This window comes from Heteronotia binoei, chromosome 1, assembly GCF_032191835.1.
Source record: "Heteronotia binoei isolate CCM8104 ecotype False Entrance Well chromosome 1, APGP_CSIRO_Hbin_v1, whole genome shotgun sequence".
Lineage (NCBI taxonomy): Eukaryota > Metazoa > Chordata > Lepidosauria > Squamata > Gekkonidae > Heteronotia > Heteronotia binoei.
Genome location: NC_083223.1, coordinates 156,392,857 through 156,407,739, shown reverse-complemented (window position 1 = coordinate 156,407,739; position 14,883 = coordinate 156,392,857). Strand labels below are relative to the sequence as shown.

Below are 14,883 nucleotides of genomic sequence, written 5' to 3'. Positions count from 1 at the left end.
TAGCAATTGTTTTTGGAATTCTTCAACTTGCTCATTTGTTTTCTTTATTTCTCCCATCAGTTCTGTCTTAATTTCCTCCAAGGCTTCTTGGTTTTGTTTGAACCCTGCTATCATTATATTTTGCAATTTTTCTAAAGCCTCCTGATTCAGAGTTGATGATACTGATTTGCTCCCCCCTGGTGGAGTACCCTGACCAAATTTCCTAATTTTAGTCTCCATTTCTGCCAATTACTTAATTCTTCCAAACACCTATAATTAATCACTAAAACAATACTTCATGAGTTCTAACTACATGAAATATATAACTATGTTACCACCTTATTCATTACCAATCACTATCCACTAACTAAATTAGCTTACTCTTTATGCTCCTTCTACTTTTAAACAAATTAATTACCTAAATAATTAATTGTTCCAAATCAAATTTTACCTGATCACCAATTAGCTTAATAAATAAAATTGATTACCATAATAAATTAATAATTCCAAATCAGATACAGTATCTCATGCCTTAACAACATCCTTCCCAAAAACACTTAAATAGTACTATATTTCTTTAAATTCTTATAATATTTCAATAATCCATTATCACCAGCACTGTTCAGTTTTAGACTCAGTCTCACTTTCTTCTTTTCTTCTTTCTTCCTTCTTGTATCCTATTCCATAGCTCTCTACAGCATAATTTCCCACTGATCATTGTTCCGTTCTGCCACACTGCTCTACACCACTCTTCAAGGGAGAGGCAGCCGCAATAAAAATCCATTGCTAAGAACCACCTCTTCCTCCTTTACAAAGTCCTGCACCTTCTATCTTCTACTTCCTACTTCCTACCTTCTGTCTTCTATCTTCTATCAATTCGCCAATGCCTCAGCCTTCTCTCTGAATTCCAATACTTTACTTCAGTCAATTTCCCCCTTCCACGACTTTCTCTCTTATACTATATCCAAGCTACTTTAGTATCAAAACTTCTCAATGAGTCCGTTCTTCCTCTCCTTCAGCTGACAGTTCTAAAGTCTATTTTTCTTCCATTGCTTTCTTCACACTCCTTAGCACTCCTTTAACCCACTAGCTTAAGTCTATCTCCTCCCTTCACAAACCCTCTCCTACTTACTATTTCCAACACAGTCTTTTCTCCTACTCACAATCCATTCCACCGGGTGTAGCCATTCCTATCGTCCTTCCGCTATCGCCGCCATTGCCGCCATAGCCATCTCCACCATCCTCATCTCTACGCCGTCTTCCGAACAGGTCTGTTTCTTCCTCCTCTTCTCCTTTCTCCGTTCAACTTACATCCGTCCCTTCTTCTCAAACCTCACTCTATCTTCCACACACTCTCTCTCAGTTCTCCACTTCTCAGCTCACTCTAGCTTCTCATTGAGTATAGATCATCTCCGTCGCTTCTCTCTCTGTCATCACTGCTTCCTTCATGTTTCCTTCGCACTGTTTCTAAGGTACTTTCCTCTGCTTTTTCTTTCTTTAGTCTAATGAACCAAATTTGATAAATTACCAGGAATACAAACAGGGTTTTCGACTTTTGAGAATCTCTGCTGCCCTGTCAGCTCCTTCCCGGCGGCCCAGTTTAAATGCCGAAGCGTTAGTAAGCTCCAGACGGGGGAAAGGCTGGGATTAGAAAGAGAAGCCTCCGCCTCCCCTCCAAATCCCCGCCAGCTCCCCAGACTGAGAAGTGTCCCCTGACACTTCTTTAAGGGGACCCTCAGAAAGAAGGCCCTCTCTAGAGCTTACTAAACAGAGCGTTCACCAGAGCTCGGCGAAAATGCTCCGCTTCACCATGCTATCTTACCGGAAGTCCTAAGAAATAGATATTTAAACCTCTCTAAAGAAGGTATTTTCTCAGTACTAAATATAAATTCTTTCGGTTTAGCTATATACAGTAACATGAATTGTAATCAGATCTGTTGTTTGGGCAGATAGTGATAATGTGGTTACATTTGTTTTAAAATGAGAAGAAATTGTTTAATCAAAATTACATTATAATAACATCAAAGTTTGATTTGCTGGTAGTGTCAGAAACAAAGAGCATAATGATTTTTAATGAAAGCATTTTTCACATACACTATTGGGGCTCAAGTTTGGTAACTGATGTTTCATAGGAATACTAAATTATGTTTTATTTTATAAAGTGTTATTGTAAAATAAAACATCTACTATATTATTTTAATCTGGTTGTTCTTTAAAACTGTAGTATTATGTATCCTTTGCACCCTATTTGGGGATTTTTACCATAGAAGAAATATAGTCAGATAAAAATATTTAGAGTTGTGAACAGTATACAGAACGCCAACAAAGAGCTTCCCCACACAGTAATAGAACTTAAGGTCATTGAATGAAGTTTGGGGAGGGGCTGTGGCTCACTGGTAGAGTATCTGGTTGGCATGCAGGCAGTAGGTCCCAGATTCAATCCCTAGCATCACCAGTTTTTTACAAAGGGTCCAAACTGGCAGTAACTGAAAAGGAGAGAGATCTTGGAGTTATGGTGGACTCAGTGTGTGACTGCAATTAAAAAGGCAAAAGCTATGCTAGGGATTATTAGGAAGGGAATTGAAAACAAATCAGCCAGTATCATAATGCCCCTGTATAGATCTATGGTGCATCCTCATTTGGAATACTGTGTACAGTTCTGGTCATTGCACCTTAAAAAAAGATGATATAGCATTGGAAAAGATTCAGAATAGGGCAACTAAAATTATTAAAAAGAAAAATTAAAGAGATTAGGACTCTTTAGCTTGGAGAAATGACAATTGAGGGGTGACATGATAGGTTTAAAAATTATTCATGGGATAGAGCAGATAAAGGAAGAAGTACTGTCCTCCCTTTCTCACAATACAAGAACTGATGGACACTCAATGAAATCTCTGAGCAGTAGAACAGATAAAAAGAAGTACTTGGAACAGATAAAAAGAAGTACTTCTTCATCCAAAGAGTAATTAACACATGGAATTCACTGCCACAGGAAGTGGTGGCAGCTACAAGAATAGACAGCTTCAAGAGGTGATTGGATAAACATGGAGCAGAGGTCCATGAGTGGTTATTAGCCACAATATATAGATGGAATGGTATATCTGGAGCAGTAATGCTTGCTGGGGGGAAAGTGTAGATGACTGGGGAAGGCAATGGCAAACCACCCCGTAAAAAGTCTGCCATGAAAACGTTGTGAAAGCAATGTCACCCCAGAGTTGAAAACACAGGGACTACCTTTACCTTTTTTAATGCTCTGTATTCTTGTTGCTTCAGGAACTACTGTGGGAGGGCTTCTGGAATTCTGATCCTGCTGGTGGACCTCCTAATGGTATCTGGTTTTTGGCCACTGTGTGACACAGAGTGTTGAACTGGATGGGGCATTGGCCTGATCCAACATGGTTTCTCTTATGTTCTTATGACCAGTTAGGAGGTGACCTCTACCTGAGACCTGGAGAGTCACTGCCTGTCTGAGTAAACAAGAATGACCTTGATGGACCAATGGTTTGATTCAGTATAAGGCAGCTTCATGTGTGTTTAGTAAATTCAGGACAGCCAAAAGGAAGTGCTTCTTCATATAATCCTCTATCTGGAAACTAATTAGATTCTTGAGGTTACTGGGGTGGATCATCTTAATGTATCCCCCACTCTGCGAAGTCTCAGTATCCCTGTAAGTCTAAACGGTAGCAAACAGTGAAATGTAAAAAAATTAAAACCTTTGAAACCAGGTCAATACTACACTTGACAGTGGCATTGGAAAAAAATGCTATGTAAACAGCAGCATCTCCCTGATAGCTGGACCATCTTTCTGCAGTCTTTAAGTTTGGGTCTGCAATTGTGCAAGGGTTTTGCCTCTTTATCTATTTCTTTCTTCTCTTTCCTTCTTTTTGGACAAGATTTAAAAACATCACCATTATTTTACTTCAGAAAACAGCATCCTTTTCCATGGCTTTCTGAATATGAAAGCTTGGGAATGAAACTGAACATTTTGGAATGAAGTAGTGCTGCATACTGAGATAAGCATTTCTAAAGCATTTGAACTGAGTCAGAAACACCATTCAGAATTGTTCCACGCAGGGCTTTTTTTGTAGAAAAAGCCCAGCAGGAACTCATTTGCATATTAGGCTACACCCTCTGACACCAAGCCAGCTGGAACTGGATTTTGTGTACATTCTTGCTCAAAAAAAGCTCTGGTTCCACTAATAGGCATGATGGAGCGCCATATTGTACTCCTCTATTATTCACAGAACTGCATTAAAGTGAAAGTGTACAAAGTGCCTTAATGCTACTGCAAAGGCATAGAAGAGCAGGAAAATAAAAGAATGATTAGAGCTCTGTTCATCCCAATGTTTATAATCATTGTCAAAGTTAGAGATGAGTTGGGATAATGAAGGAATTATATTCTGTCTGTTTTTCTTGGATTTTAAGGTAAAAGCCATAATGCTCCCCCCCACCGTCACATAATTTTGAAAGAGAGATTCAAGACCCTTTCTTATGTGACTTTTGAGCATTGTTGGAGTTGTTTCATTATGGTTTCTTTGTACATGGTATAACAATGTTGCTTTATGGAGGCTGGTGTTTTGGCCCTTGGGCTCCTCACATGTGACCTGGATCTTCTTCATTACTGATTGTCATTGGAACAAACTTTTCATACCACTGAAGATGGCACAGGGAGCATTTGAGGTTCTCAGAAATGTGAGTGAGGATAATGCTTGATCAGACTATGTCTAACAAAGTTGAAAGAAATTATTAGGAGTGAACTGGGAAGTTAAAATGGCCCTGGAAACAAGTCATATTGAGTTGCCCTTGTGGTACTATAGGCCAGGGCTGCAGGGCACTCAGCACAGGGCATCAGCTCATCCATCGCTTCCTTTTTCAAACAGAAGTACTAGAGACAATGGATAAGCAGATACTGTTCACTGTTGCTGATAATATGAGTCAAGTGGCCCTTGAGCAGCTGGCACTTGCTGGAGCTTGGCTGTGCTTACATTTGGCCAAGAGTGGTCCTTTATGGTGGTGGCCCACTAGGAACTTCCCCTGTATTACTCATGCATACTATCATTAATATTGAGTGTAGTAGAAAAAAACCCAATGGTTATATTCGTTAGGATTTTAAAATTACTCAGATTGCTTACAATGTATTGTTTATTCAGCAGTATTTAATATGTATATGTAGATATGGTTCCTTCTTCTCATAATGCTTAGTGCTGTCTACATGTTTGTTTGCATGTGAGAAAATATGTCAGCATTGAATAAATATATGTATACATATTCTTTGTTTTTTAGGGTCACAACCAGATCATAACTTATAGCAGGCCTGTATATTTTTGTATACTGTGTGGCCTAATTTTGTTGCTAGATGCTGGGTCTAAAAATAAAAGTACATCCATTTATACAATATATGGCCTGAAGATTTTCTCACCTGGATCACTTCGGGCAGCCAGAGATCATGCAATAGGTGAGATAAAACAGCTGAAAAATTAACCACGGGCAGTTGATCCTTGCAATTGTACTGAGCCACTGAGTCTCTTTGCACTTTTCTCTCTGAGGAATGGGGAGGTGGTAAGGAATAAGCCTTTAAATGTAATTATCAGTCATACGTGTGCTCCACTTACTCAAGCATTCATAGCCTCTGATCCGTGGAATGGAAGATTCTGGTGCAGGAGTCATCACTATTGGTTTTCTTTCATATGTCTGATATTTTCAAGATGCTTTTAAATGTTTTTAGTATTTAGTTGCATGGTTTGTGTTTGTTTCTAAGAATATGGAATGGGTAGATTATTATTGTTAAATATTAAGTTAATATGACTATTATGTCTTCTCTTTTAAATATTACTTTATTGGTGCTTAATAATAATAATATTGGTGCTTGTCCCCTTCGTCAAGCTATCCTCCTGTGCCCCCTCCATCCTGTGTCACTCCAAATATATGTTTTTGAGGGAAACCTGGTTTTTTCCCATGTGAGTTTCCAAAACTTTTGTTTTTTAAGGGCAGACATAGGAAGCGGGTAATGTGGGTGAGGGAGAGCTGAAGTAAAAAAGTGGCAGATAAAGGACAATTTTAGCAACTCTTCCCTATACCACTTCTTTTTTAGGCTTGCCAAATTCTAGTTCCTCAAATGTGAAATGTAAAATGGAGCACACTGGGTGTTGCATTACTTACCAGATATTTTGTTTCTGCTCCAGGCAACTGTCCCAAAACTTTGTGGAGGGATAGAAGAAAACATATTTTTTTTCCTGGCCACAAATTCAGGATAAGATTTGTTCCCTTACTCCTTACTCTTCTCAAACAGCAACAAAGTTTGTTAGGGAGAGGTGGAGAAAGCGTGTTTATCATGGCTAAAAGAATGAAAGGAGTTAAGTGGATTTGTCTCTCACTAAATGCTTAGCAGAACACTGTCTTCATACTGTGTCTTGTATCTCTGGATCTACAAAGGCTAGTAGAGGCTTGCTTTTTCTGTAAATAAAACTTGGGCTGGCTAATGGTCCAGATAGGCACTGGGTGGAATATCAAGAATCTAGATAAAACTTAGGTACAATCCACACATCCTTCAAAGGCTCAAAGGATGTTGTTTACCTTGACTTCCAGAAAGCTCATCAAAGGCTCCTTGAGAGTCATGGAGTAAAAGGACAGGTCCTCTTGTGGATCAAAAACTGGCTGAGTAATAGGAAGCAGAGAGTGAGTATAAATGGGCAGTCTTCGCAGTGGAGGACAGTAAGCAGTGGGGTGCCGCAGGGCTCGGTACTGGGTCCCATGCTCTTTAACTTGTTCATAAATGATTTAGAGTTGGGTGTGAGCAGTGAAGTGTCCAAGTTTGCGGATGACACTAAATTTTTTAAGGGTCGTGAGAACCAGGGAGGATTGTGAGGAACTCCAAAGGGATCTGTTGAGGCTGGGTGAGTGGGCATCAACGTGGCAGATGCGGTTCAATGTGGCCAAGTGCAAAGTAATGCACATTGGGGCCAAGAATCCCAGCTACAAATACAAGTTGATGGGGTGTGAACTGGCAGAGACTGACCAAGAGAGAGATCTTGGGGTCGTGGTAGATAACTCACTGAAAATGTCAAGACAGTGTGCGTTTGCAATAAAAAAAGGCCAACACCATGCTGGGAATTATTAGGAAGGGAATTGAAAACAAATCAGCCAGTATCATAATGCCCCTGTATAAATCAATGGTGTGGTCTCATTTGGAGTACTGTGTGCAGTTCTGGTCGCCGCACCTCAAAAAGGATATTATAGCATTGGAGAAAGTCCAGAAAAGGGGAACTAGAATGATTAAAGGGCCGGAGCACTTTTCCTATGAAGAAAGGTTGAAACGCTTGGGACTCTAGCTTGGAGAAACGTCGACTGCGGGGTGACATGATAGAGGTTTACAAGATAATGCATGGGATGGAGAAAGTAGAGAAAGAAGTACTTTTCTCCCTTTCTCACAATACAAGAACTCGTGGGCATTCGATGAAATTGCTGAGCAGACAGGTTAAAACGGATAAAAGGAAGTACTTCTTCACCCAAAGGGTGATTAACATGTGGAATTCACTGCCGCAGGAGGTGGTGGCGGCCACAAGTATAGCCACCTTCAAGAGGGGTTTAGATAAAAATATGGAGCACAGGTCCATCAGTGGCTATTAGCCACAGTGTGTGTGTATATATAAAATTTTTTGCCACTGTGTGACACAGAGTGTTGGACTGGATGGGCCGTTGGCCTGATCCAACATGGCTTCTCTTATGTTCTTATGGTGTTCCCCAGAAAATGTATAGACATTAGAGGAAGCCTGGATCAATACAGAGGATTGTTGTAATGAATTCTGGCACTACTGGACCAATCAAATTTCATATAAATATAAATATAAAAGTGGTCCCAAGAAGAAGGATTTCATTTCTGAAATGGTTTGCATAATTGGATCGGTTCTCCCATTGGACTACCTTCAGAAGATATTATTTTGGATTTTTCATCTTCTATGGACAGTAGTTGTGATGAACATTAGGGATGGCTTACCTACTGTATTTTTGTATTCACTGTGTATTATGATGATATATTTTGTGATATTTAGTGGGTTTTTGAATATATTTCAAGAGGTTATTTTTTACACTAAGAGTGGTGTTACATTTTTCTGAGTTTATTTCCTCCGTGGTCCCAACATTATATTGATCCGCATGGTGGCTGGAGACTATTATTTTAATCACTGAGGAATTTTACTGTGGGAGAAATGGAGGAAGCTGCATCCTCTGTTCAGGAGTTATAAACTACTACTGGGATCAGATGGAAGGGGATCTTCAGACTGATGTTCTTGTTTCACAGAAGTGTAGCGATACTTTGTTGAATTCATGGCTAGAGCCTACCTAGACTTCCTTCCTTACTTAGAGTAAGCAAGGGATAGGCATGTTAGTCTGTAGCAATCAAAACATTGAAGCATCTTGTGTCACCTTAAAAACTAACAAATTTATTATAACATCTAATTTGTGAACCAGTAATCAGGTTTTCAGATGCCAGAAGTGTTACCCTCAATTGGGCAGGACTATGGGTACAGACAGAGAGTGGTTATTTTATTTTATTATTTAATTTATAGTCTGTCTTTCTCACTGAGACTCAAGGCAGATTACACAGTATAAATCAAATACAATCAAGAGGAAAGGACATCCAGTAAACAAGGCAATAGGGTTTGAATTGTGGAAGTCTGAAAACAACCAGAAATCTGAAAAAACCTGAAACACAGCATAAGCATTTTAAAATTACATATTAAATGAAGCAGAAATTACATAGTAGGAGCCTACATAGAGCAACAGACAGTACACAGTACAATGATGGAAGCTGTTGTGGCAGAACATAAGTGGTCCTGCTGATAAGAAGCACCATGTCCATGAAGGACTTTCCATGTGATAGCCAGTATCATAACTTTGGTAACTGATGGACATTCTCTCAGCCTAAACTACCCCTCAGGATTGTTGTGAACATAAAAAGAAGGAGAGAACTGTGTATGCTGCCCTTGAAGAGGAAGTGTAAGATAAAATGTAAGATAAAAAGGTACTAGGTAAATAGGTGGGGGAGAATGTGGCTTATCCTAATCAGGGGCGTAGCTAGGGCTTCGGGGGCCTGGGGCCCAAGATTTATGTGGGCCCCCCTATGTGTGTGGCAGAGGGGAGGGGGAGGGGAGGGGCTTCCCTGCCTTAAGATGCCGAGCGGCGCGCGGCCCTCCCCACATCCCTCTGCCCCCGCAGCCTGCCTCGCGCACACTTTGCAAACTTTCCGCCCGAAGTTCCTCTTTCTGGCACGCCACCGGGGCCAGGAGCGGCTGAGTCGTCGGCGCCTGGGAGTTGAGGGGGCTGGAGAGCTCTGGGGCGCTGCTGCTGAGCGCGGGGATGCGGCCACTGGGCGCGCAACGCCACCGCCTCCTCCTCCTTCTGCTGCCCGCCGGACGCCGCTTCCCCCGCCCCGAGCTGGTACTGTGGCCGGAAGGTCTGCACGACGCTCCGGAGCCCTGCCGGGGAGGGGAGGGACCCCCCTTGGCAATGTGGGGGCCCCCCAGACCCCCCAGACCTGGGGCGATCCGCCCCCCCCTCTCTACACCACTGATCCTAATCACCACTTTTAAGCAGCCATTTTACCCTCCTTAGAGAGTTGCTTTTCCCTTTGGGAACTGTGATGGTAAATACTAGGACAGTTTTTTGGAAACTGCCTTTAGGATGTAGGGTAATCTTCTTAGGATAAGGGAACAATATTCTTGTATGGAACACTTTAGGTTTGGATGTTGTAAATCAGATGAGCTGTTCCATCACTGCTTGTGGTACTTTTGTGTAGTTGATGTTAAAGATTATGGAATGAATTGTGTGGGTTTTGTGAGATCACTTCATACTATAGCTAATTATTTAGTGAGGGAAAACTATACCACTTGTTTTTGTTAGCTTTTTAAAATTAGAGTTTGCTTTTTCTTTCATCAAATTTTTTCTTTATTTGTATTCTTGTCAAAGGTGATAAATAATTCAGACAAAATCCTAAATGACTCCTGCGAAAAAAAGATAAAGGTGGGGAGAATCTATAGAAGTTCCATTAAATGTTCTAATGTTCTAGTTTTTTCTGCCCTTAAAGAGATTATTCAGAAAACCTGGCTTTGGGAGAAAACGAGGTATCCTTATTATGAATCTAGAAAAAAATAGGTGTAATGAGCTGCCTTTGTTAGCCTACCCATTTCTTGAGCAGTAATTTGCAGGAGAAAGTAGTGAATTTTTTTGTTTTAATAAAGAACTGCATCTTACTTTTCACCGAGCTAGGGGCATGTGTTATGTTCTCTCCTGAGCATGATGAAAAACTACTTAAATTTGAGAATTATTTCATGCTTTCTTATCCACTTTCCCAGAGGGAAGGAGGAAATAGAACATCCAGAGAGAGTCTCTGTTTCTTCTTTCTTTCTTGATCATTAAGGATTCCAGAGACATTACAGATGAAGCAAGAGAGGAAATGTGAATGGGACAGAAGATGATGGGAGATTTGACAGCAGAGGACCAAGTAAAACTTGTGAAAGAATGCCTGTGGTAATGGCTGAATTCAGTACTCAGCAAAGCTTTAGCATATGAGTGATTTCAAAATTCCAAAAAGAGAGGAGCTAGTTAGGATAACTTGGGTGGAAGGAAGAAAATGACAAAGGCAGCCCAAATTGTGCCCACACAGGATTGACTCCCCGCAAGTATGAATGGTCAGAGTGTCCCTGAAAATGAGAGGTTAAATTCTTTCATCCAAGATTTCACTTACATGGCAGAAGAGTCTGAGGGGAATCAGAGATTATCTTTGGTTTCTTTTAAAATCATATAAACCTTTTTGCTTTTTACTATAATGAGAACTAGCAGATTCACCACTAATTAATAAAGGGATATATCTTAGATACTTGCTAAGGAGAGGTAGAAATTCAGAGTCATGTTTGTTTAGATGGATAGTAATGCATGGTGATATGCTTGCAATAAGCACTAGTGTGCTAGACCTGATCTCTTCCCACTCTATTTTCAGAAAGGAGTGAATAATTTTATCAGAGGATTGCCTGTGAGGGCTGACTAAAGCATTCAGGTATTTTTGGTTTAGAAAAGATAGCCAAGGGTGGGACAGTATAGAGATTTATAAAATTATGTATTATGTGGGAAAAGTGTATATTTATAATAGAAGATCTCAGCAATAGATTCAGATGAAATAAGCACATAATGTGTAATTAATTTGTGGAACTTCCTGTCACAAAATGCCGAGATTACACAAATTCACAGAAGAAAGCTCTGTTAAGAGCTATTAGGTATGTTGTTTAAATGTTCACTGGCAGTTTATCATCAGTTACAACAGCAAGGGATGCTTGTGCCTTCTTACCTTGCTTTGGGGCATCTTGGAGAAATCAGTTTGGGAAATGGGATTATATACTGATGAGATTTTGGTGTAATCCAGCAATACTCCTCTTGTGGTTCAGAAGAGGCAAAGTCACTATCAGGATAATCAGCCATAGGTTGGCTCCAGTCACATCTCTTCCAGGAAGCATTGTTCAGGTTTCTACTTTCTGGCCTGTGAATTGCCTTGACAAATTGTATATCTTTTTAACTGTAGTAAACTATACATCTCTGGCTTCCTCCATCTCACACTGTTGTGACTAGTGTTTTCACCAACCAGGAGACTTAACTAAATCTTATGTACCCTTACTTTGCAGTAAGTCTTATTGAGAGGCAAACTAAAAGGGCGAAGAACTTGTGGCTGCCGCAAGTTCAGTGTTGCCACTTTAAAGTGATTTTAAAATGCCTCTGTTGTGACCATTTCAACACTTAAGAACATAGAAAGAGCCCTGCTAAATCAAACCTAAATCAAAAGGAGGTACTTCTTCACCCAAAGGGTGATTAACATGTGGAATTCACTGCCACAGGAGGTGGTGGCGGCCACAAGCATAGCCAGCTTCAAGAAGGGGTTAGATAAAAATATGGAGCAGAGGTCCATCAGTGGCTATTAGCCACAGTGTGTGTGTGTGTGTGTGTGTGTGTGTGTGTGTGTGTGTATATATATATATATATATATATATATATATATATATATACACACACACACACACACACACACACATTTATATATATAGACTTATCCTCCATGAATCTGTCTAATCCCCTTTAAAAGCCTTCTATACCTGTGACCATCACTATATCCTATGACAGTAAATTCCACATTTTAAGTACTCATCTAAAGAAGTATTTCTTTCTGTTCATCCTAATTCTAATCCCCATCAGTTTAACTGGATGCTCTCAATGGCCATATAGGCCATCTAATTCAACACCTGATCAATGCAGGATCAGCCTAGAGATTCCCTGACAAGCGTTTGTCCAGCCACTGCTTAAAGACTGCTAGGTAGGGGGAGCTCACCACCTCCCTCAGTAGCTGATTCCACTGTTGAACAACTCTTAGGGTGTGATCAGATGTGCAGTTTGATCCATTTTCATTGCTGTTCCCTTCCAGATTTAAAGTGTACGATCAGACAGCAACATCTGTCTGTCATGCCCCAGTCATCTGCATCCCATCCCACCCCCTTTGCTGTAGGTTTCTTTGATACCTGTGAAAGTCAGGTCTTTTTGAGCTGAGCTGGTTTCACACTGGATTTATTGCTGTCTGATCCCTCTGCAGCAGACCCAAGCCTTTAGGCAAGGTCTGACAGATCTCTTGTTTTCCTGGCCAGCCTTTTTTTAACTAGGTAATGATGTGTTCATAACTGCATATTTGTCTCACACATACAAACTCTCTCTCTCTCTCTCTCTCTCTCTCTCTCTCTCTCTCACACACACACACACACACAGAGGAGCTTCTCAAAATTGTGTTTTCAACTTCCAAAGAAAGATGCCTTTGGGTTTCACTTTTTTCTGTGTTTTGTGGCACACAGGGTGGGAAAGGGGTTACTTGAAAAGAGATGAGTTTTTTCAGAGAGGGAGGGAAGGCGGGGAGCAGTCTGAGGATGATGCCTGTGACTCCAGCTTTGCCCCGAGCTTTTAAATAAAAATGCCAGCAGCACACAGTGAAACTTCTCTGTTCTCTTCCCCCGGCTTTGAAATGTTTGAAACATTGAAGTTTTCAAACACACAATTTAAAAAACACTTCTCCCACACTGGACTACATATCCCAGCAGTCTCCTCCAGCAATCTCATTGACCACCAGCTGTGACCATTCTGCCAAGAAGCATAAGTGCTTATGCACATGATCAAAAGACAAATGATTTTTAAAAGCCCACCGCCCCGCTCCATGGTTGCCACGCCTGTTCAATCAACCACAGGGTGAAAACATGATTAGGTGGGTAAAGAAGGGTTCTGATCAAAAGTCTCCATTTCAAAGAAAACTGGATCAAATTGGGAGCACTGTTGAGTCTTGGAAAGTCTGTAAAAAAAGTTTTCCCTAATATCTTGCCAGTACCTTCCTGCCCTTTATTTAAACACATTATTGTGAGTCCTATCCTCTGCTGTCAACAGGAACAGCTCCCTGCCCTCCTCCTAGTGACAGCCCTTCAAATACTTCAAGAGAGCAATCATGTCCCCCTCAACCTCCAGACTGAACATCCTCATGTTCTTCAGCTTTCCTCATAGGGCTTGGTCTCCTGATAATCCTCGTCACTCTCCTCTGCACCCACTCCATTCTGTCCACATCCTTCTTGAAGTGAGGCCTCTAGAACGGCACACAATACTCCAGGTGCAGCCTCAGTGCAATGTACAGTGGGACTAGGACAGCTTGCAACTGGATGTTATGCCTCTGTTGATACACCCCAAATATTTAATTTACAGTCCACCCATACCCCATATTTTATTAATTGCATTTTTTGCTGGAGAAGTATCCAAGGCTATTAGAACTGACAGAAAATCATGAAACTGCTAAGATGATGAGAAAAAAATCAAGAGCAGTTAGTGTAATAGTACAATAGACTATATTCCTGTAGATCCTGTGGTGCAGAGTGGTAAAGCTGCAGTACTGCAGTTGGAGCCCTCTTCTCACAACCTGAGTCCAATTCCGGTGGAAGTTGGATTCAGGTAGCCGGCTCAAGGTTGACTCAGCCTTTAATCCTTCCAAGGTCGGTAAAATGAGTACCCAGCTTGCTGCGGGTAAAAGTGTAGATGACTGGTGAAGGCAATGGCAAACCACCCTGTAAAAAGTCTGCCGTGAAAACGACATCATGCAACATCACCCCAGACTTGGAAACGACTGGTGCTTGCACAGGGGGACTACCTTTACCTTTTTAAGATCAGTTTTAAATGCCAAGTAGGATAAAGAACTATTGACTTTTCACCTAAATTGTTTCAATGGGATGATATCCTAATGGGCTTTCTTGGGATACCATCCCTGAGACTGCTCTGTTTTGAGTCACAGAATATCTCACTTCATGTTAAAAAGATAAGTAGTAAAAGAGTGCTAGGCACAGTATAGCAACGACAGAAACTGTTGCATTCATGTTTTTAAAGGGAGAAATGTCTTCAAGTTTTTCTGTTTTTTATTTTCAAGGCCAGGGCACTTTATTTTTTGCACAGGAACGCAGTTTCGGCTGGCTTGATGTCAGGGGTGTGGTCTAATATGCAAATTAGTTCCTGCTGGGCTTTTTCTACAAAAAAGCCCTGTTTAAGGCACGTCAGAACAGGAATATATCCTATCCAGCCTGCATAGCTAACAAATGGGTTTATTCACAGGGAAGATTGCCAGCGACAGCAACGTGTTTTTCTGTAAGAAACACAACAAACAATCTGTGTGCTATTTGAAACATAATTTTGTACAGCCTCCCAATGGTCCCGTTAACATAGCTGTCTGATTGCTTTTTCTTTAACTACACCTGTAGCCTGACATGAGGCTCCCTCCTTTCATTTACCATGGATTTCAGATCAGATTTCTGTTGGGGTTCTAATGATACAGTTTCAATTTAATAGACTTTTGCA

General features: G+C 40.8%; 1 protein-coding gene across 1 annotated transcript in view; it reads left to right on the top strand.

Moving 5' to 3' along the window:
• PCNX2 (pecanex 2) overlaps positions 1–14,883 on the top strand; it is a 293,389-nt gene that overhangs the window by 77,525 nt on the left and 200,981 nt on the right. The window contains exon 13 of the mRNA XM_060242977.1: positions 5,263–5,434. Within this exon, the coding sequence (XP_060098960.1) occupies positions 5,263–5,434 (172 nt within the window). The remainder of the gene's footprint in view (positions 1–5,262; positions 5,435–14,883) is intronic.